Below are 23,546 nucleotides of genomic sequence, written 5' to 3'. Positions count from 1 at the left end.
GCCGCACGCTAATTACGATGCTGCTCCCTCGGAGTACGTTCGCTTTTCTAATTTATTATTATTATTATTATTATTATTATTATTATTATTATTATTATTATTATTATTATTATTATTTTCTTCTTTTCTTTTCAACTTTTTTCTTTTTATTTTTTTCTTTTGATTTTTCTCTTTTTCTTTTCTTTTTTTCTTTTCTTGGTTTTTTTTCCTTTTTTTCCTCTCCTTTGTTACCCCTTCTCACTTGCTTCATCCATATCCCATTTTTCTCGCGCTATTGTCTTTTAACAATTTTAACCTGCCCCTTAACTCGAAAAAACAAATTGCAGTATTTCATTTCTTTTCAAAGAAAAATTGTTACATAGACGTATATAATGTTAATACTTAATATATAATCGATTGTAAATTTGTTATTATAAAATTTATTATATAATTATATATTTTTATATACGAATAATTATACGATCGATTACGTGTTATATATTATAATTTAAAATAATAAAAATAATTTATGTAATTTTATATAGATACATTCGTTTATATAAACTGTTATGAATAATAAAATATGAAAGATATTCTATATCATTAAAGATTTCAAAAAATGCTTTATTTCAATATATTTAAAAACTAAACGTATTAAATATAGTTAGGTATATATATATAACTTAATACACAAGTATATAAGATTACAGAAACATTAGGTACTCCAAGCAACCCCTCTATATATAGATATATGTTTCTACTCACCCCATTTCTAACTACCATTCTTCTCAATATATTCTTTATCTCGAAGGACCTCTTCACATATCGACTAAACTCAGTATTGTGGATTTCTGATTTACACGCTTTCTTTCTATCTACCTATATCTTTTCTATCTACCTATATACGTAATTACGCCATTTTCTTGTCGGGGTTTTTCCTGCCAATATTTTTCTTTTCCCTGGAGACATGCCAATGTACTACGGTAAGGGATAACGTCTCGTTTCTTTGAGTTTTTTTGTTCGTGTTGAATAACGAAGAAAAAACTGTATAGAGGCAAGGTCACCCTCAGAGTTCATGAGAGAATGATAACTTTTACGCTTCGACCCTTTGTGAAAATTTCTGGGGAAAGGATTCTTATATACCATAACTTTTACGTTATTCAATTTTTCTATAAATACGAACAAAAATTGTCTTATTATTGAGATTTAAGTTTCTTATTATTGTCGTTCTCCTCCTTTTTCTTCTTCTTCGTATTATTATTATTTATTTATTTTTTTTTTTTTTTTATTTATTTTTATTCTCTCATTTTCTCTATTTTTTTCTTTCTTTCTTTCTTTCTTTATTTATTTTTTTTTCACGCAATTTTGGCATGCAATTCGATGCTTAAATTGACTGTTACGTACATGATATATAGAAAAGACGTACTTGATATAGGTGCTCAATACACATATACATAAGCGAGGTCGAAACATAGTAATTCGTTTGGAGGTGTGAAGCATTGGGAAATCCATGCTATTAAAGAGACCAGTAAAATATCTTTGCCGACGAATCGTCGACCACCCACGCGGAATTCGGATTCTGACCTTTCTCAGTGGGGTGCATGAAACGTGGGAGGAGATTTTTGTATAGAAGGAAAAGGAAAGATAGAAAGAGAGAAAGATACAGAGAGAGGGAGGGGGAGAGAGAGAGAGAGAAAATAAGAGAAGGATAGAGAAGAGAAAGAGACGAAGAACATGCGATGAACACGAGAGATTCGAGCCTGTACCAAAAATAAATATCTCCATGTATATAAAGAAAACTTAAAAATTTTTCTTATTTATTCTAACTACGTCAGAGCAATGTTCTTTCTACGATATCGATGATATATAGATATTTCCCCTTTTACTCTTATCAAGTAGTAATGACCTGTACTATTTATAATCGGCAACATCCTTTCTTAGACTTTAACCTCTGCGTAACCTTTAACATTAACAATATAATTAATATATATATATATATATATATATATATTATTTATATTATGAGATATAATATGAAGTATAATGAATATCAAAAGAACTGATATAATATAGTATGTAATAAATTATTAATATTTATTACTTATATTAATATAGTTATTAGTATATTTATTATGCTTGTATAATAATATTAGTATGGTATAATTATGTCATAATGTAATTTCGTAATGTTACGTTATGATCCCAACAAAAAAAATATATATATAATAAGATAAAAAAAAAAATAAATAAATAAAAAATACGTAGCAAAAGAAAGAAAAAAAAAAAGAAAAAATCCAACGGAAAGAAAACAAACGTGAAATTATACAATGATATCGCTACAAAAGCGAACCTTTGTCTCGCGATACTTTTGTTTTAAAAGTCATTCGAATGACTCACTTGGATTGATTTCTTAATATGTATATATATATATATATATATATATATATATATATACATTTATATATATATCTTCAATTGAGAATTTCTCGTTGGAAAGCCAACAAATGAATTGTTTTGGTTCAGCGTTCCTTGCTGTTCGCATTCCGCATATCATCTTCTCGTACGATTTTTTTTTTCCTAATCTCCTCCTCCTCCTTTTTCTGGTTCTGTTGCTAATGCTGATGCTGATGTTGATGCTAATACTGATGCTGATACTGATGGCGTCGTCAACAGCCGAAACAGTCATGCATAGGACGAGCCGATCGTGAAGCGTCATCGTTTTCGTACGTCTCTCGACGACGCACCTCTCTTTAACCGTTTAAATATAAATCCCGGCACAGAAGTGGCCAGCTTCCAGTTGAGGCGTCGCGACGCTAGCGTAAGCTTTAGAACGAAGTTACCCAGGGCAATTTTCTCGATTTGATTATACATATACGTATATAAGGTATAGGATCGGATTGGATCGGATCGATTTCGAGTGGTGAATCACTTCTTCCTCTTGTTTTCTTTTTCCTTTGTTTTTCTTTTTTACAAAAGAGACTCTACAGCAAACCCAGGATTCAACAACCCCATGGTGTTGTATTGTTTTCGAGATTTAATCTGAAAACGATTTCTTTGCATTGTTTTTTTTTTGTTTTTTCTTTTTCTTTTTTTTTTTTTTTTTTTTTTACTTTTTATTGAATCCTTTACGAGATCGAGAAACAATAGTGATTCGAATAATCCGCAGGAAGGAGATTAAGTTCGTTAGAGAACAAGAAAAAATAAATAAATAAAAAGAACTTCATAGTTCGATAACGTCATAGTGAAAATAAAATCACTTTGTTGGTCGAGTGACTATCATTGTGACTATCGTCGAATGCTTATATTCTGATAATCCGCAAGAATTTCGATTTCGTTCGAAAGGAAAAAAAAAAGAAAAAAAAAAAAAATAAAGGATTGACAAGTTCGAAGTGAAAATAATATCGCTTTGACGATCCCAACGATTATATCACATTGTGACTATATTAATCTGTTATTTGTGAACTTTATATAAAATAAATCACTGTAGAAAGAAAATTGAGATTATGAGAGAGGAGGAGCAAAAGTAAAAAAAAAAGAGAAAAGAGAAAAGAGAAAAGAGAAAAAAAATTGTGAGCGAATAACATTCGAATGAAAAAGGAATGTCACTTTGATCGTATACCAACAAGTAATAATATCCTCGTGACTGCCGAGAGTCCTTCGAGAATTTCATATAAAATAATCTCTAAAAAAGGAAATTGAGTTTATTGGATAAAGGAAAAAAAAAAGGAAAACAAGAAAAAAGAAAGTAAGAGTTTCATCAGGATAAAATCTGTAATTAAAAAATAACATCGATTATAGCGAAACAACAAATAACAAAACATCCTCGTTGACTGTCGACGTGTGATCGATTCGAGAATATAAAGTAAGCAATAAATTAAAATAACAAAACGTATTATGTCCTCGAGAGTGAAACAGCAGATCCGCATAACCATCTTCTTCGAGAACGGCGTGGTCGTGATTTACATTTAAAGAAAATAAATAAATAAAAGAACAAAAAATTATTATTATTAAAAAAAAAAAAAAAAAAAGAAAGAAAAAAGAGAAAGAAAAAAAAACAATATAAGGCGGATGAATAAAAGGAGGAGGAGAAAGAAAAGGGGGAAGGTAAAAGAGTCCAAGAGTCGAGGATAAAAGGCACGCACAGTAGTAGACACATGCACATATATACACACGTACACATTCCTTCTTCAGTTTCGAATATACAAACATACATAAATAAATTCATTGTAGTGGTTGGGACTCTTACGAGGACAAGTTCAATTGATACGCTTGGATTGTCGTCGTCGTCGTCGTCGTCGTCGTCGTCGTCGTCGTCGTCGTTTGCGATTGCTTTTGCTCGGCCATAGATCCTCGTCAATGTTGTTTTACCCCTGACGTTACGAAACGAGTAAGAAAGGAAAACGAGATAAGGGGATATTTCGTAGTTGTGTCGTTGCAATCGAAGACGGAGACAACAGCTTGTTGTACTGCAGTGGAAGAAGAAGAAGGAGACGAAAAAGAAGAAAGAAGAAGAAGAAGAAGAAAGAAATAAAAAGGATAAAATAAAGGACGGGGGTGGAGAAGAGTGAGGGGAAAAACAAGAGGGAATAGAAAAGGTTCAAAAAAAAAAAAAAAAAAAAAATAAGAAAAGAAAACCAAAAAAACAGGCCAAAGTCTCGTTCTTTGTCCTGTTAATTCAAAGAAACAACGTTTGATTCGGTGTATTCGCTTAACCGGTCGGTCGTTCAACCAAAGAAAACTCTGAATAAAGAGAAATTCCTATAGAGATCTCCTATCGGGGAAAATTTATGGGGGAAATTAAACTCATTCGGTGGAAACTCAATTGGAGAAATTACGAATGAAAAATCGATCGGTAACGTTGCACTGCAATTGGGTCGCGAGAGAAAGTGCTAATACTACTGCTGCTGTTACTACTACTACTACTATTGCTACTACTACTACTACCATTACTATTATTACATACGTTTGCACGTACGTAGATGCATCGAGGGTTAAACGAGTAGCAACAACAGCAACTCAGCATCACCACCAGCAGCATTAGCAACGGCAAGGTTTCCATGTTGTGTTGCTAAGCACAAAAAAAGGAGCTCAGAGAACCCAGCAACTCGTTATTAAACTGTTGTTGGAAAATTGTCCGTCGAATTGGAGCTCTTGATAAATTATTACGACATTTTTTTCTTTCTTTCTTTCCTTCTTTTTGACCTGATCCAATTTATCGTACTATTTCTACTCTCTTATGGATTAATATAATTTAATTGCTAAATTATCAGATTTACAGGACAGTTTTTACTTAGATTTATATTTATATTTAAATAATATTTTTCTACGTCATAGGCGATATTTGCACGATATCATTTATATTCTATTAATCTTTTTAAAGTTATTTAAAATTTCTTTGTTGAAAAATTTTATCAAAATTCTCAAGATGACGTGTTTCTTACCACCAAAAAATACTACGCCGGTGGAGTTACCAATACCGACTCAGGTCTCTCGTAATTTTCACTTGCCGGTCTTCAAACGAGTTACTGTTGTCAACTCAGTATCCGTCGTTTTTCTTCCAGCTCCTTTGAAGATCGTGCCGAAATCCTGATAAAAAGGATCCTGTATGACTATCTATCTTTTTTGTCCTATCAACGAACGATTCGTATTTAACCCTCTATGACTTAATTTCTTTTTATCTTTTCTTTTCTTTTCTTTTCTTTTTTTTTTCTTTTTGGTGTTCGTGTTTGCACAAAAATTATACTATACTATAGAAAAGATTTTGTACTATATTATAAAAAAAATACTATATAAATAATATAGTATATTATAGGTGTCTGTTCAAGTGACTTTTGAAATTGAATAACTTTTTAAAGATTATGTATATTTAAAAAAGAAGAAAAAAGAAACATTGAATGTTTCATATTAAATATAACAAAAATTTAATTTTATAAAATGTGATAATGATAATATTACAGTATAGTATAATTTTTCTTCCAATATGGTATATATAATTACATTATTATTATTATTTTTATGAATAAATAATTTGATAATACAATTGATATTGTAAAAGCAAAAGAAAAGAATGGAAAAAAAACATTTGTAACATTGAATGTTAAACGACAATTAATCTTTTAATGATAAAATGAAATCAAACTTAAAAAAATATATATATATATATATACATATAAAAATATATAATTGTGTGATTTAAAAGTTATTACATAAAGTTATAGAGGGTTAATAAAATTATGATTAAATGTTTTAGTACAATAAAATGGTATACGCTCTACATTTGTTTTCTTTGTCTTTTTTTCTTTCTATCTTTCGTTGTTTTTTTTTTTTTTGTGAGAGAGAGAGGGGGGAAATGTATTTGAACTTTTATCGAAGAACTTTGTAAGAATTTTTTTATATGAAAATAAATATAATAACTATTCTGTATCATTTTGAGTTATATTTATTTTTAACTTAGATCCATCCGCTGTTACAATGTGTATAACACAATGCGGAAGAAGGAATGTTGAATTTTATTTTAAATCGGTCGCGCTTGTAATAATCATTTCGAAGGACAATTAGTTGGCTGTCTCATCGGTAAGTTATTTATTATTCATATATATATGTATATATATATATATATGTGTGTGTGTATGCATTTACTTTATAGCCTCGTTGCAATTTTAAGCTATATACAGTGAGTCAAAAAGAAATATTTAAATATTTACTTATATAAAATTGATAATAAGTCTTTTTTTAGATTCTTAAAAGAGAAAAAACTCTTTGAATGTTTTAATAAATACAATAAAATTAGTGTATTAAATTAAATAAGAAATATTAGAATATTATACGTATTCTTTTGCCTTCTTTTTCTTTTTTATTTATTTATTTATTTATTTTATTTTAAATACAAATAAAAATTTAAAATATATGTATTGATAAAAAAAAAAAAGAGATTACAAATATACAAGTGGTGTTTCAATAAATTCGAAGTTAAATCATGTATACATATGATTAACGTGAAACAAAAAAAAAAAAAAGAAAAAGAAAAAGAGGAAGAAAGAAGCAAAAAATTATTTGATAATAGAATCAAATCTCACTCATCGAAATTAATAATCTGAACGTGTAAACGTTTACATTCGTAATCACATTTTTTTTTAATGAAAAAAAATGCAAGCGATATAAAATTGTTGTTAATTCTGGACTATCATTTTATTTTCATTCGATTTAATGGTTCTATAGTAGTCTCGTCAAGGAGCAGGTTGATGCACCTCGTCCCCATCTGAAAATATCACAAACGTGTCCTCATTACGACAATTTCGTTGGAGGTTGGTTGGTTGGTTGGTTGGTTGGTTGGCTCATCAGTGAACTAGATGAACGACATTCTCAACGGTTGACTACCTTCAGGTCAACGTTAGAGAAACCACCATTTATACAAAATTATAATATGCACTTTTTTGCGCATAAATTTCTACTTATATTTATCTTATAGTTAGATCGAGTCCAAACTTAACATCACAAAAAAGAAATATAAAATTTATTTATTTGTTTATTTTCATTATATGATTTATACATATCTTTATACATTATATGTTTGCTCGTATAGTTTATTAATTAATATATTTGTATGTAAATTCATTTCTTTCGAAAGAAATGATTTACTCTACTCGCATTTTTATTTTTATATTATATCATGCCGGATACGTCGAGCAATTGGAACGAATTATATCTTGAATTTGATAAAAGATAAAAGAAGAAAACGTTCGTAGAGAAAAATTGTCAGGGAATGCATATGCTAATGTCTAATTTTTCTTTTATTATTTCATTTTATTCATAAATGCAACGATGCATCAGAAAAATACAAGTGCACTTATTTTTTTTTATCAGAATTTTATGTTCTTGCAAATCTCTAGGCACCTCATTCCCGTCGAAAAATGTTATTAGTTCGCGTGATATTTTTTTTTTTTTTTTTTTCCAAAATGACTGTCGATTAATTCGTGCAAATTGCTGCTAGCCATTTTTTTTCCATTTCTGTTTTTATTGAAGTCTGAAAAAAATGAAAATGATTCAAAATAAACTAGATATTTGCGATCATATTTTTTTTATCGAAAGAGCATTATAACATTTATACATATACGTATATATATTTTCTTTATATATATATATATAAATTCATTTCGTACGAATTGACCTACATTATCCGCGAACGCTTACATTCATTTTATTATATATAATTAAGTTAATAAAAAAAAGAAAGAAATAAAAAAAGAGAACGAATGAAAGAAGAAAAGGAAAAATGTGAAAACGAAAGATCGTGTTCGAAATAAGGAAAAAAGGAATGTGGGTCGACCGCTAAGGATCCGCACACGTGAGAAAGATTGTTCTTAAAATATAAACGACCCCCTGACGGATGTAGATCATCCAAAGATATAAATCCACTTAGAGATAACGGCGTCTTGGTAACTGGTAACTCGTTGAGGAGTCTTCGCACAAGAAAAGAGAGAAAAAAAGGAAAAAAGAGGAAGATAAAAAAGAAGGATCGTTTCAAAATAGTAAGAGGAAGAGGAACAATGGACTCCTACGTATTTGGTATAATAAAGAAATGACGTTTATCGTATGGAAAAAACAATACAAAAAGAAAGGAAGTAAAAAAAAAAAAAAAAAAAAGAACAACAACGAACACATTCTATTCCTGTCATAATGCCATCATTGTTTCGTACAAAACACTCCACATATTGCTAGTTACTCCAATTAACGTATGAAAGGCGTCTCTGCGTAGAATTTAAAGAGGTCTTTCATTATTAATTGATACACCGTTTTAAGCCAAAGTCATTCGATTGTCATCGGATTTATATGCTTTCAAATTATATCTTATATCGATAAATAATAATTATTATTTATTATTCATATGATAAAGAAAAAAATATATATTATCAGTATAACATCGGTATAAGTAATGTTATTACTAATATTATTAATATAATTATATACTATAATATAATTATATTATAATACATCCAGTCACTGAAAAAATTAATTAAAAAAAAAAAAAAAGAAAAAAAAGAAATAAAAAAAAATTACTTGACATTTATGTGATTAATCAATATCTAAAGAAATCTGATTTGTTTATGAATCCGAATCTAATTAAAGTGCAATTAAATTTTTTTTTCTTCTTTTTTTTTTTTTTAATCTCGAAATAAAAAAAGAAATGAAAAGAAATTAGTAATTACATTTGAAAAACATCCGATGCCTGAGTTAACTGTTAATCAGCCTCGTTGGAATTCTAACTATGTAGAAATGAACTGCAATGATCTTGACCTTGGCTACATAATACACACACACACATACACTATTTCATTGTAAGACTTTGTTCGTCTTTTCCGTGTACGTGTATGTCTTTTCTAAAAGAAGTAGTTTAAATGGAGAAAATGTTATGTACTTACGTCGAATGTTCGTGCTTATCTAATACTTACTGAAAGTTTCTAACGAAAGCTAATATCATTATTCCATGATCATCTATGCATCAAACTGATGCAATCGATAATATAGGTTTCCATTTAAACAAAAAAAAAAAAAAAAATACAGTTGGATTTTTCCAATGCATCAATTTACCAAAGTGCATAAAAATTATTTGCATATTATGCATCGTCTGATAACATTTACCTTTTACCTATAACATTACACACACACACACACACACACACACATATAATACATTATAGTACAATTATATTAATATAAATAATATCTATAATTTTTTCTTTTTTGCGTTATATAAGAAAATTAACAACGATTCGAGCTAACGTGTCGAGCTTACGTAAATCATTTTCAATCACGAATTATATTTCACGAATATACAAATGCGTCGTTCGATCGGTTTAACATTTTACACTTTTTATGTAAATGTAAAAATTATATATATATATATATATACAAAAAAAAAAAAGAAAGAAAGAAAAAAGAAGAAGCGTATCGAATAACTTGGTGTCATGTTCGTGTGCAAATCATCGTTCGAATAAAGAGAACTAGAGATAGAAAAAGAAAGAGAGAGAGAGAGAAAAAGAGCAACATTGAGGACGGTCGATTATGTAATTGCACCGACATTGGTAACGATCATCGAATTACCTGCGTAATCGTTCGTAGTTTTATAGGTCGTCGTAGTAGTCCATCGTTTATTCGATAGCAGTATATAATCGTCAACGACAGTTCAGAATACACGTCAAATTATAATCTTTCCATTATTTTGTTATTATTTCTTTTGTTATTATTTTTGATATAATTTTTCAAATTATCAAAATTCATCAAGAATAATCATTAAATTATTCGAAACATACAGGGTGAGTCATTTCAATTACATTTGACAATTTTAATCATTTCAAGTATGTACTGTTGATTTTGTTCTCTCCCGAAAAAAAAAAAGAAGAAAAAATAATAAATAAAAAAATGAAAGAAAGAAAAGGATAGGCATTAGAAATGATTTTAGATTATATATGTCCTTAAATTAAATCATTACGAACGTCAATCATTTAGAGTTAGTATTTTTGATTTGATTAAAAGATAAAAGGATGAAGGAAAAAAGACGACATTTTAGACATTGGAAATAATTATTTTCCATTATCTTTATTCTTGAAAGTAGTTCATCAATCTTTTTACAAACGAGAAATATATTTTAAATTGTAGTATGTAAATCGATCACACTTTTTACTGATATATGTGTTGACATCATCATCATTATTATTATTACAATTTACTATTGTTATAACAAGTCTTCAGTAAAAAGATGAACAATAAGACTTTCAGACATTAAAAACAATTTCATTGTCATCATTGTGCTTCAAAGGGATTAATACATTTTTACGAACAAGAAATATATTTCAGGCATAGATATAAATCAGTCACCCTACATAATTAAAACTCTTATTTATAACTTCCACATCTCTTACCAATATACACATTATTATTATTATTATTATTATTATCATTATTATTATTATTGTTGTTGCTATTATTATTTAACAAGCGTTGAGTGAAAAGACGAACAATAAGAAATTGTTTGAATTAACAGTCGTTAAATTGGTTACTTCCTCCAGGGTCATTTAAGATCAGCTGACCAATTCTCTCTCCGATGAGAGTTTCATTCTCTTGTCGTTCTTCTATTTGTTCATGGTAAGCGTGACAACGCGTTTAAAGCGCGAAAATAGAGTTCTACGCGGGGCATTCGCGCGAGCCTCTCCTCTTCTCCTTCACCTCCTTCACCATCTCCTCCTGCTCCTCCTTCACCTCCTGCCGATCTTCATTTGGCCAGTGTGTCGTGTGTTAGTAGTGTTGTACGTAGCATGGCCTGCCAGATCACGGGTTACGCGTTTAGTCTTTGACTGGAGGCATCCGCGTTAACATAGTCCAGCGTGCTTGCTCTCTTGCTTGCACAATACTTAACATCCGATCGGAACGATGATCGATCTAACGATTATCATATAATATTTTAATTTATCGGCATATCTATGGGGATTATATATATTTCATGAAGAAAAAAAGAACAAAAAAAAAGAGGAGGAGGAAAGAAAAAAGTGACGTCGAAAAGTAATGTTATCATGAAAGTTACTAGTGTGTACTATAGAGGAATAAAAAATTAAAAAAAGAGAGGGAGAGAGAAATTTTTTCTTCCTCTTCTTTTAATCATCGATTACACTATGCAATCATCATCTCGTGTTATATACAATTCTTGAAGAATTTTTGATATATATATATATATATATATACGTGTTGTCTATTCTATGCTTATATTTCGACGATAAAACGAACAAGCTCTTTTTAAACTTCGTAAACGTCTTCTTTACTTCGTAAGCATCTTATATCTTTAATTTATGATAATTAATTTCTTGTTGATTCATTTGATTAGTAATTTATTTTATTTTTTTTTTTTTTTCTTTCTATTACAGTTCATCGAATCGGCTGATCGACCGACGATTTGGAAGTTTCTATCGGGGAGAACGACAATTTTTTCATCACACGAGAGACAGAAAAAGAGAGAGAGAGAGACAAAGAAAGAAAGATATAAAAAAATAAAGATATATGCCATGAATTAAAAAAAAAAAATAATAATAATAATAAAAAGATGGAGATCGAAAATAAACACTTGTTGATAACGAGAACGAAAAGGATCGATAATAATATCAATGAAGATCTTCAAATCATAGCACTCCGTAGAAAGATAATACATTTGATGAACTGGGCACAGCGTTTCGTTGATAGGCTTCCTGTTCGAATGACTTTGAGCAACTTGGGGATATTGGCAGTTTTCCTTGCCATTGTTTTACCGAAATCTTTAACTTACATACTTTTGTATCCAATTTTCAGATTAGTCTTTGGTACTTTATATCCGGCCTATGCCTCCTACAAAGCAGTAAGAACGCAAAATGTTAAGGAATATGTAAGTATTATACTAAACTATCATTTAATTATCGTCTTGATCAGATCAGATCGTTCAAGAATTTCAATTTTTTTTTCTTCTTCTTTCTTTTTTCTCTTAACTTTTTTTAATTTAATCGTCTATAACTCAATTTTTAGCGTCTACAAAAATATACAATAAGTAAATATAAAATATAAATATATATTACAGTATAGTATAATTATATTGCGGTATATTTTAATCAAGTATTAGTATAATGCAATTATACTAATATATCAAATTGCTACCATTATACTATAAATGTTTACAAAAATGTGTAAGCTTGTAAATGAATTTATTTCAAAAGAAAAAAAAAAAAAAAGAAGAAAGAGAAAAAATATCAAAGAAGACATTAACGTCGAATAAAAATATGTTATATCTGAAAAATATGACATGTAAAATTTTTGCGATTATAACTTTTTTTCTTTCTTCTTCTTTTTCTTTCTTTTTTTTTTCTTTTTTTGTTAAAAATTGTCTTGATGTTCGGCATTTTTTTTTTTAGGTCAAATGGATGATGTACTGGATCGTATTCGCTCTTTTTACTTGTGCTGAGACATTCACGGACGTTTTCTTCAGCTTTTGGTAAGACACACATACGCGCACACACGCATCAAATAGCTATCATATTTCTAAAGAGAAAAATTTTTCGATGAATTACGGAGTGAATGTAAGGGTGGAAAGGAAGGAGGGATGGCGGGGTTGGGAAGAAGACCATGAGGAAAATAACATAGCCCGTCTGGGAGAATTATTTTGTATAGAACGAATTCGATATCGTCGAATTTCTGAAGGCGCCACAGGATCGCGTCAACGAGGCCAATAAACCGAGACAGACCGCGTGGTCCATACACTTGGTATACACCAGGGAATTTCGAAAGTCTAATTTCGGACGAGATAGATATTGGCTTACATGCACTTCTGAGGATTCAGCCCTCCTCTCTCTTTCTCTCTCTCTCTCTATCTATTCCTTTTACTCTTTTACTTTCTTTGTTTTTCTATTTGTGTTCTCTCTTTCTTTCTCTCTCTCTCCCTTAGTCTTTCTCTCCTTCTCATGCCAGATCTCTCTTCATGCTCGAATTACAAGCAAAAAGGAAGCTAAAACCCGCGTCTATTCTGGCGTCTGGTTTTATAAACGTTTTGCACTTTGCTCTCTCTCTCTCTCTCTCTCTCTCTCTCTCTCTCTCTTTCCCTCTTTCTCCCCACCTCTTCCTTTTTTTCCACTCGTGTGACTTTCTCTCCGTTTAGTTTTTTTCCTCCGCGTCTTGTAAAAATATAATAACCCAAGATTATTTTCCTTTTTACCACTTTTGTGTTAATAAACATTTGTTCCTTTTCCTTTCTTTCTTTTTTTTTTTTTCTTTTCCTTTTTTTTCATGATAGTTCAACAAGTTAACTTGGCGTACGTGGTTAATTGAAAAGTGAAAAGACTTGTGGTGAGTGGGTGGGTAGGGAGGTGAGGTGGGAGGAAAGAAAAATTGAAAAATAAATCGTAATGTAAAAAAAAAAAAAGAAAAGAAAAGAAAGGAAGAAAGAAAAGAAATGATATTTCTAATTTAATTTAATAATGTTTAGATACGAGATTATATCCTTTGACAATGTGAATGGAAATGTTAATTAATTGATTTATCATATAGGTTCCCGTTTTATTATGAGATCAAGATTATTTTGGTGCTTTGGCTATTGAGCCCTGCAACTAAGGGCTCGAGTATACTGTATCGACGTTTCGTTCATCCTGCATTGACCCGTCGAGAAGCTGAAATCGATGAGGCCCTTGCACGTGCTACAGAACAGGGATACAAAGCTGTCCTCCATCTTGGCACCAGAGGTGTAAACTATGCAACTACTGTGCTCATGCAAACCGCTATCAAGGTAAGCCAAAAGAATGAGATTGTTGTAATAATATTGGATTTTTTTTTTTTTTTTTTCCTTTCTTTCTTCTTTTTCTTAGACGTTAGACATGCGAGGAGAGGAGCTTCTGTGCCGATCTCCAAAATTAGCTTATCATTTATCAATGATTCATTTACATTGTTTGTACGTTGTTTATATATTGTTGCGTTCGTTCACGGGGTGAATCAACTATAATTATTTACGACTTTGATAGAAAAATTTCAATTATTGATAAATTATTAGAAATAAAATTAGAATCACACGATTCACCTTGTGATATTGATCTCATTTGTCTTCCTCTTGTGATCCTTTTTTGATTTTTTTTTTCTTTTTTTTTTTTTTTTAACTCGAAAGATTGAAATTTTTGATAAATTTCTCCAAAGAAAATGAATGTATCACACTATTGACCTTGTGGTATTGGTCATTCATATATTTTCCCACTTGTGATCCATCTTTTTATCAAAAATTGAAATTTTTGTTCGATGAATTTTATTCGAAACAAAATTCAATGATGATTTACACTTTCTTTTTTCACTTGCTATGGAATATTTTTTGTTTTTCTTTCTTTTTTTTTTCTTACTTTGATTAATTCGATAAAAAATTCTTTTATAATCGAGCACTCAAAATAGGAACTTTTGATAAATTTTATTTAAAACGAAATCGAATGATCAAAATGGTTATATCAAAATATCGACAATGATTAAGCGTAAAGACGTTTCCTAAAAACGGACGAGCGAATCTCCTCGCCAAAATCCTTATCATCGCTAATCACATTGTGTTTGTTCTTGATTTTCTGTTTTCGTTTTACTCGCCCGCTTCCCTTCGCACGCTGCAACGCCTTATTCCCACCATCGCCGTCACCATTTAACTTTAAAAACAAAAAAAAAATCAAATTAAAAACGTCACCAACAAACAACAACGACAACAACAACAACTACAATAATCATCATATCCTACTATACGATTTATTATATACATTACAAATCGCCTTTAACTATTGTCGAGCATCGGTGCTGTTTAACAAAAATGCTGCTTCCTAAAAACAATAATAATAATAATAATAATAATAATAATAATAATAATAATAATAATATAAAAATAAACTACATATCTCGTATACAAAAAAAAATATATATTAATATATATATATTTTTAATATATATATATTAAAAAAAAAAAAAAAAAAAAAAAAATCCAACATGATACAAAATAAAAATTATAAAAACGTTGACTACAAGGACAGAACCTTCCGAGCATAATACCAAGTTCATTGAATGAGATCGAACCGAGACAATCAGACCCGGCGATTTTTAGCTCAGCCAACCCCAACAAAGCACCATCGATGACGCTCCGAGCACGGAATAAAAAGGACCCCATGAGCCTGACGAAAGATGATAAAGTAGTATCGACTACAAAGAAAATACAACTTCCTAAGATCAATCGTTTAACAGTAGCGAAGATTCTCAACGAGGAATTTGAAAACTCTTCGAGCAGTGGAGAGGAGGAACTCGAACAGGAGGAGGAACTATACGAAGAGGTCCAGGAAAATTTAATCGTTGAGGAAACTTTCAAGGAACCCGAAGGAAGGCCAATCAGAATGAAGAAAACCGGAAAGGAACATGTCGAAATAACACGACGACAAAAATCAAGATCATGTAAGATTACTACGAAAACGATTTATGAACCTGAATTTAGTGACGACAACGATTTGATAAACTCTTGTTAGTAAACTCTGATTTGTTTTTATTTTCTTTTATTTTATTTTATTTTTTTTTCTTCTTCTTTTCTTTTTCTCTCTTAATTTCACTTATAAGAACTTGATCGTTCGCCGCAAATTGAAAAGTTTTTGAAAAAATCTCTTCAATGAGTACACTTATTGAATAGAGTTTGTTTGGAATGATGATTTAGAAAAAAAAAAAAAAATAAATAAATAAAATAAAGGAAAGAAAGAAATAACTTTCATTCAATTAGCTATTAAACCATTAAGATTAATCGAGGAATCTAATTGATTTTTTCGATTTTTTCTTGGCATAAGATTTCTATTGTAAAATTATAACAAGATAACGAATTAATGATATATACAATTTCACCCTGCGACTGTTATTAACGTGAACAAGAATATCAACGTAAGACGATAAAATTGAAAATCGATCGGATATAAAAACTAAGATTGAAGGCTCATCATTAATTTTATTTTTTATATATATATACATATATATATATATGTATGTATGTATGTATGTATAAATAATATTTATCCGATCGTTCTTAAAATTTTATTTTGTTTAAGATACAGAAAGAAAATATTATCTCGAATGTCGAGAATAACTTTTTACGTGATATTACAAATGTAAATTGTCGATGAAAGACAATCAAAAAAAAAAAAAAAGTAAATAAATAAATAAGGTATCGGGGTTAGAACAATTTTTATAAATAACTATCTGATCGATTTGAAATTTCGATTTTGAAGATTTATAAAGATAACAGCTTCACTCATAAATTAATTATTACAATTTGGATATTACAGAATGCAATGGCAATCCATAAAATTGTAAATCGATCAGATAGAAACTCAGATTGATACTTGGCATTTTTTTTTTTTTTTTTAATATCTACCCTGATTGATTTTAAAAGTTTCATTGTTAACTCGACTTGAGAAAACGAGTTTTTCAACAACGCACGAATGTTCCAATAATATTACAGAATGAACGTAATGTTAATGATAGACAATAAAAACGGAAGTCGATCAGGTCAAAAGCCAAAGTTACAAATGTTTATATATATATATAACATTAACCTGATTGATTTCAAATTATAATTAATTTATAATTAAAATTTCTCTCACATATGTATATTAACGAACGATAACGTATAATCAAGGATGCATCTTAATTATTAATTACATGATAGTTATAAAATGCGATGTCAACGAAAGACAATAAAAAAAAAAAATTTGGTAAGGATCAATATCATCCAACATTTAAACAATTTTTATAATACATCTATCTGATTGATTTCAAAATTATAATTAATTTATAATTTTGGATAAAAATTTTTCTGGTAAGGTATTATTAAAGAATGATGATGAATAATCAGCGACGCATCTTAACAATTAATCATCGTAAGATATTAGAAAATGCGAAGTCAAAGAAAAGCACAATAAGACTGGAAGTTGATCGGATAGATTAACAAAATTAATAAAATCGAAATAAAGAAAACAACATTATAACGATTTTTATAACGTCTGTCTGTATGATTTTAAATTCCGCATGTTTTATTGTTCAGCATATAATTGAATCGTTATTAAATATTAATTAATACTCAAGAACGAAGACAATCGACGAAATTAAAATGCTGTCGCGTGACGTCATATATTGCTTTTTTTTTTCTTTCTTTTTTTTTCTTATGTATTACTATTATTATTATTATTATTCCTACTATATTCCTAATTCAATATAGAAGTTGAATTGTATTATTGGATTTTTACATAATTGTTTTTTCTTTTTTTCTTTTTTTTTTTTTTTCCATATGGGAATCTTATATATTGTGTGGAACTTATGCGCTATGTATATGTCAATCTTTTTCTTTCTTAATTATTATTGCCTTTCTTTTCCTATTACACATAATTTTTATATCTACCATGTTTTTGCGTGTGCGAAAAACCTTAAAAAAAATAAAAAAAAATAAATAAATAAAAAAATAAAAAAAAAAGTAAAAAAAGAAAAAAAAAAGCAAGAGAAAGCACAAAAAAACTGTATCGTTATACAGAGAGCTTTAGGGAAAAAAAATAAAAAAAAAAAAATAAAAAAAGAAAACAGAGTTGAAGACTGCGAATACGTGTGTGCCGTTGTGTGTATGCGTGTGGATGCATTTGTGTGATTAAAATAAAAATACGCCCAAGTGATATATGGTTGTAAGAAAAAGTAATAAGAGATATACATGTACACAAACATACATACATACATACATACATACATATATATATATAAAAGATTAATTGAATAAAGAGCGTGATCATGTCATTGTTACGTTACGCTCTTTAACACTAATCTTATTTATCTAATCTGTTATCTAACTTGCAATTAAGTAATTACGAGAGTTACCAATTTATTATTCATAGACATGAATATAAACAAAGATTTTTGAGTCAGAGAATTTGATTAATCTGATTTTTACAATGTGCACAAAGAGATTTTACGATTTTTTCTTCCGTTCGAAATATAACGAATAATATATATATATATATATATATTATATAGAAATTAGAACGAATTATATAAGCTGTGAATAATATCATTTTTCCTTTTTATCTTTTTTAATTTCTTTTTTTTTTTATATATCATCTTTTTTTTTTAATGAAAGTATCGATTGAATTGATAATTTATTCGTAAATTTTCTTTTGGTTGTAACAATATTATACATCACTATTCTATTACATCACTATTTTATTTGTTTTCTCTTTTTATTTATATTCTTTTTTTTGTTCTTCTTGTATACGTATGTTTAAAGAATCTTAATATTTATAGCGTGTAAGACTTTTGATATGCGTTTCCAAAGATTCTCTATAAAAATATTATAAGGATTCTTCTTTCCTCTTCTTTTTTTCTCCCAAATAAAAAACATTTTGCTAATAACGTTCTTTTACTCGCACTTCCATTCCTTTATCACACTCTCTTTCTCTCTCTCTCTCTCTCTCTCTCTCTCTCTCTCTCTCTCTCTCTCTCTCGCACATACACATACACGCGTACTATTTCTATTTATCTCTCTCTCTCTCTATCCTTCTTCTTTATCTTATAATTTTAAATTAATAAAATGGACTTTTGAAACGATTGAATGTTTTGCAATTATTCGCTAAGGCATTAATATGCATTAAAGGCTGGCTGACGATTAATAAGATTAATAATAATAATACTAATAATAATAATAATAATAATAATAATAATAATAATAAATATATAATTAAAGAAAAAAAATTTTTTTCACATTGTAACTGTTCAAATATCGTAAGCGTTTAACATCAAGATGTTATTATAATATGTAATCGCTTGAAAGTTATCGTCACGTGGACGCATCCGAGCTTTTCAGCGAGCGCTGAAGAAAAAAAAAAAAAAAAAGAAAGAGAAATACAAACAAGAGAAGAATTTTTTTAACGCCACTCACCCCTCAGACAGAAAAAAAAAATAAAAAATAAACATTGGACACTTACTACCTTCGCACTGGTGACGGCCCAGATAACACATTAACATCCTTTCTTGGTTGGTAAGATTTTATTATTTTTTTTTTGCCTTTTATTCTTTCCTCTCTCTCTCTCTCTCTCTCTCTCAATTTCTTTTTCTTTATCTCTTTCTCTCACTTTCTTTCTTTCTCTTTTTTTTTCTCCTTAATCATTACAATTTACAAAAATTCAAGAGAGAAAAAAAAGTCAATAGACGTTAAATTCGTAATGATTTTTTTCTAAAACAGAGATTATGTTTTTTCAGGGGGGCGGTGGATTGGTTCAACAATTGAGGAAAAGCTATAGTTTAAGCGATCTGACTGGTGGAAAGGATGTCGAAAATAGAAGCTTGCCTGAATCGCGAGACGAGACTGACATGGAAGGTGGTTTTTATATTCTATATAAGTATTTCTTAATACACGTTGACAACCATTTAAGTCACTCTTTTGACCTGACCTGACCTCTTTAAATTCACATTTACTATATACATATATGTATATATATATATATATTTTTTTTTTTATTTATTTATTTGTTATTCTGTTTTATTTGCATTGAACAATAAGAACAAAACTAATAATTGTGAAGTATTATTTAAATAATTACGTATTCTATATATATATTAGGTTTTGAAAACATGTTTACTCCCAGTGTGGTCATTTTTGTATGTATTACCATTCATAATGTCTAAACAAATATATCACGATTGGTTACAAGAAAGTTTAATAAAAAAATACTTGCACGATTCTGAGTCAACTACACAGCGCATGTAAATATTTACTTTGTTTTTTTTTTTTTTTACTCGTGTCTTTTTGGAAAGTGATTTCTTCTCAAATACCTGTAATTTTTGTTATATATTTAATGTGATCAATAAACTCTTAGTGGAACCTCGTCGAAGAGAGCATGTAGGGAGAAGAGGATACAGTCCACGAAGGACACAATCCAGCACCAATAGAGTAGAAATGTACTTTTCTGAAGTAGACGTCGATATGATCCAGCCAAGGCCTAGAGAACCAATAACTAGTTTAACGTACGTAAATATATAATATTTTTAATCGTTGAAGTTTATTTTTTTTTTATAAGAAATTTTTTTCGCAAAGACATTCGTCCTAATACTTGATCAACGAAGAATATAATAATACCAAAATATACTTTTAGAAAGGATCGTTAATCGACAATGACTATGAATCATGATTTTTATCGATGATGAGTTTTGTTAGTGTTTTCTTTTCTTCATTTTTTTTTTTTTTTTTTTTTATTATTATTCACAATATTACAGTAATATCAGATCCTCCGACGATATATCCAGCGGATACAGTAGCGGCGAAGCATTGCAATCTCATCGAGCAGCATCCCAAGGTGACGCATTAGTTAGAACATCGAGTGTTGGAGCCAGGACACGCGTGAAGCCTCGCTCGACAACAAAAAAAACACCTGAGGTTGGTACTCCAAGAGTAATCCTCGAAAAAATGTTAAATCTATATTAAAATATTGGAAATATGTCATCAACTTTTTTTCTCGTTATTTGTCGTTCCGATTTTTATTGTATATCTAAATATGACTTCATGTGTTATTTCTTTATTTTTATTTTTAATTTTTACTTTTTTTTTTTCTCTCCATACAATTGTATGAAAACCAATTGGTAGAACTCGAAACATTTAATTGTTTTCAACGCTTATGATATTTGAAGGACACTGGAGAGGAATCCGAGTACGACGACCTTCTTCCATCGCCATTAACCTTCCTCACTCCTGACCAAGTTCATCAACTTTTGTTATTCCTGACTCCGAATGATGATCGTCAGAAGATTAGTAAGTTCGATAACAATGAACGATTGTTAAACGATGATATTATAAAAAGAGAATCTAAATCGTCATCCGAAGAATCTGAGGTTTGGTTTGTACCAAATTTAACATCCGAGACAGATGAAGTACCTGATAAACTTCAGACTGAACTTTCAGAAATAGATAATAACTCGAAGGACTGTCAAAGGTCAACTGAAATTTTAACAAAACCATCAAGCACAGAATCAGATCTTCAACAAAAAGATATGGAAAATAAGAAGAATTGTGAAAAGAGCGATGTTCGTAAAAATTCTTCGCAAACAGCCGTCATCGATGTGGATATTGATAAAATCAAGGATGAGATTTGTCGAGAGAAGCTGGACGAATTGAAAGAACTTTTAAATAATGCGCACAAGGCCGTCACGAAGATAGTATCATCCGAGGAAAAATTAAATCGGATTGGTAAGTTTGCCATGGGCGAGGCACAATCTTTAGAAAATTTTAGAAATGTTGATTCTTTAAATGTTTTGCCCACAACGAATTTAACTCGAAGTAACTCTGACGATAATGATCGTGCTGGTAAATATAACAAAAAGCCAGCACCAAAGACACCGATTTTAACGGACGATGAAGTCGTCCTATCTGAAGACAGTCAATCGGAAAATGCATTAAAAGCAACCCTAGTAATTAAAACTGGCATGGTAAAAACTTTTTCAAATATTGACAGTGCCAAAGACGTTTTCATAGCTCACACAGCTCAAACAAAAAGTAAACGGAAGAAACGAAGTAAGAAGGATGGTATCGCAAAATTATTAACTATTCCAAAAAATATTTTTCAAGGTGCCTTTCACAAAACTTCAAGCGGATCGAACAAAGACGATGAATCTAGTCCATCTGTTTCTGAATATTATAGCTCTAGATCAAGATCTGTCAGTATAGGATCTCAGGATATTTTTTCAAATAAGATTAATAATGAACAACATGATATAGATCCTAATGAAATTTCAAGCAACGTTAATAACGACAAAGTCGATGAAAATAATTTCAAAAAAGATTTGACTTTTGATAAATGTGATCAGAATATTTTATCCGATAAAAGAGAAGATTCTGACAGAAAAGTGACTTCAATGAAACGTATATCAATACCACAAATGTCACGATCGCCTGGTGCCTCGAGAAAAGTTTACTCCGATGAGAATATTGCTTGAAAATGGAATAGAAAAAAGAAAGAAAAGAAAAAAAAAAAACAATCGATCCTTATTCCTATCCTATTTTTGTTTGACACAACTTTAGAATACATCGGAACATGGCAAGAAAAACGGGTTGGTCCACTGTAATTGTATGAAAATGATCTTTTGAAGAAATTCGATATAACATATAACTAATGTGTGTGTGTGTTACATAAGTTTAACACATAAAGCACATTAATGTGTCTAGATTCATATTGCATGCTAATCTTTTTATCTTCCAAAAAAAAAAAAAAAATTGCGTGCATTTCATCCATTTAAAAAAAAAAACTTAAAACAAATAACAGAATGACAGTCATATGACTATTACAATATTCACACATAATTAGCAATATAATTATTAATAGTGTATATATTCTTTTACATATATATATATTTTTTTTTTTTAATTTTTTAGTTTAATAATACATTGTTATTAACAATTGCACGACTAAATTATTTCTTCTTGTATTGCAGATAACAAGTTTTGCTACTCTACCCCGAAGCAAGAAGAGCAACAAGAAGAAAGTAGCATGAAATTTACCGGCTGCTGACCGCATAAAGGAATAAAACAGAAAAAAAGAAAAAAGAAAAAAAAACGAAAAAGAAATAGAAAATCTCTTACAAAAAATTCACATTTAATCGTGTTATATCGGATATTCGAATATTCACATATTGCATGACGTACATTCATACGACAAATGCAATGGTCAGCAGCAAAATATTGATAAAGCGAGTTAGACACCTTGTGTAACTTATCAATGGTGTCTTTAGTATATTAGTGCTACTTTGAATGCGATTTCTTTCTTTTTTTTTTTTTTTCTTTTTTTTAAGCATTGGATCGTTACTCATGTGATTTGAAAAAATGTTATTGGATAAGCATGACTACTTTCTTGCTTAAATAATGAATGAAACAAAAAGAAATAAATATGAGAAAGAGAGAGAGAGAGAGAAAGAGAGAGAAAAGAAAAATATTAGTAACAAAGGAATGGCTTAATGATGACGGATCATGATGACATCGTTGCTCACGGTCA

General features: G+C 29.4%; 1 protein-coding gene across 7 annotated transcripts in view; it reads left to right on the top strand.

The window, feature by feature from the left end:
* The window catches only part of LOC124431157 (uncharacterized protein T19C3.4-like), a 29,350-nt gene extending 6,249 nt beyond the window's left edge, over positions 1 to 23,101 (top strand). The window contains exons 1-9 of one of the 7 annotated variants that reach the window (XM_046978702.1): positions 11,103 to 11,795; positions 11,895 to 12,385; positions 12,906 to 12,985; positions 14,035 to 14,269; positions 19,768 to 19,885; positions 20,385 to 20,532; positions 20,791 to 20,941; positions 21,193 to 21,313; positions 22,990 to 23,101. In XM_046978702.1, coding sequence (XP_046834658.1) covers positions 12,071 to 12,385; positions 12,906 to 12,985; positions 14,035 to 14,269; positions 19,768 to 19,885; positions 20,385 to 20,532; positions 20,791 to 20,941; positions 21,193 to 21,313; positions 22,990 to 23,066 — 1,245 coding nt within the window. In that variant the 5' untranslated portion in view covers positions 11,103 to 11,795; positions 11,895 to 12,070 and the 3' untranslated portion in view covers positions 23,067 to 23,101. Of the gene's footprint in view, positions 1 to 11,102; positions 11,796 to 11,894; positions 12,386 to 12,905; positions 12,986 to 14,034; positions 14,270 to 15,530; positions 18,922 to 19,767; positions 19,886 to 20,384; positions 20,533 to 20,781; positions 20,942 to 21,192; positions 21,314 to 22,989 lie in introns of those variants that run through there. The other 6 variants (XM_046978703.1, XM_046978700.1, XM_046978706.1 and 3 more) reach the window with 6 other exon arrangements.
* The last annotated feature ends 445 nt before the right edge of the window (positions 23,102 to 23,546 follow it).

The sequence above is a fragment of the Vespa crabro genome, chromosome 20, assembly GCF_910589235.1.
Source record: "Vespa crabro chromosome 20, iyVesCrab1.2, whole genome shotgun sequence".
In the NCBI taxonomy this organism is placed as follows: domain Eukaryota; kingdom Metazoa; phylum Arthropoda; class Insecta; order Hymenoptera; family Vespidae; genus Vespa; species Vespa crabro.
This window is presented reverse-complemented; position numbering and strand designations above follow the sequence as displayed.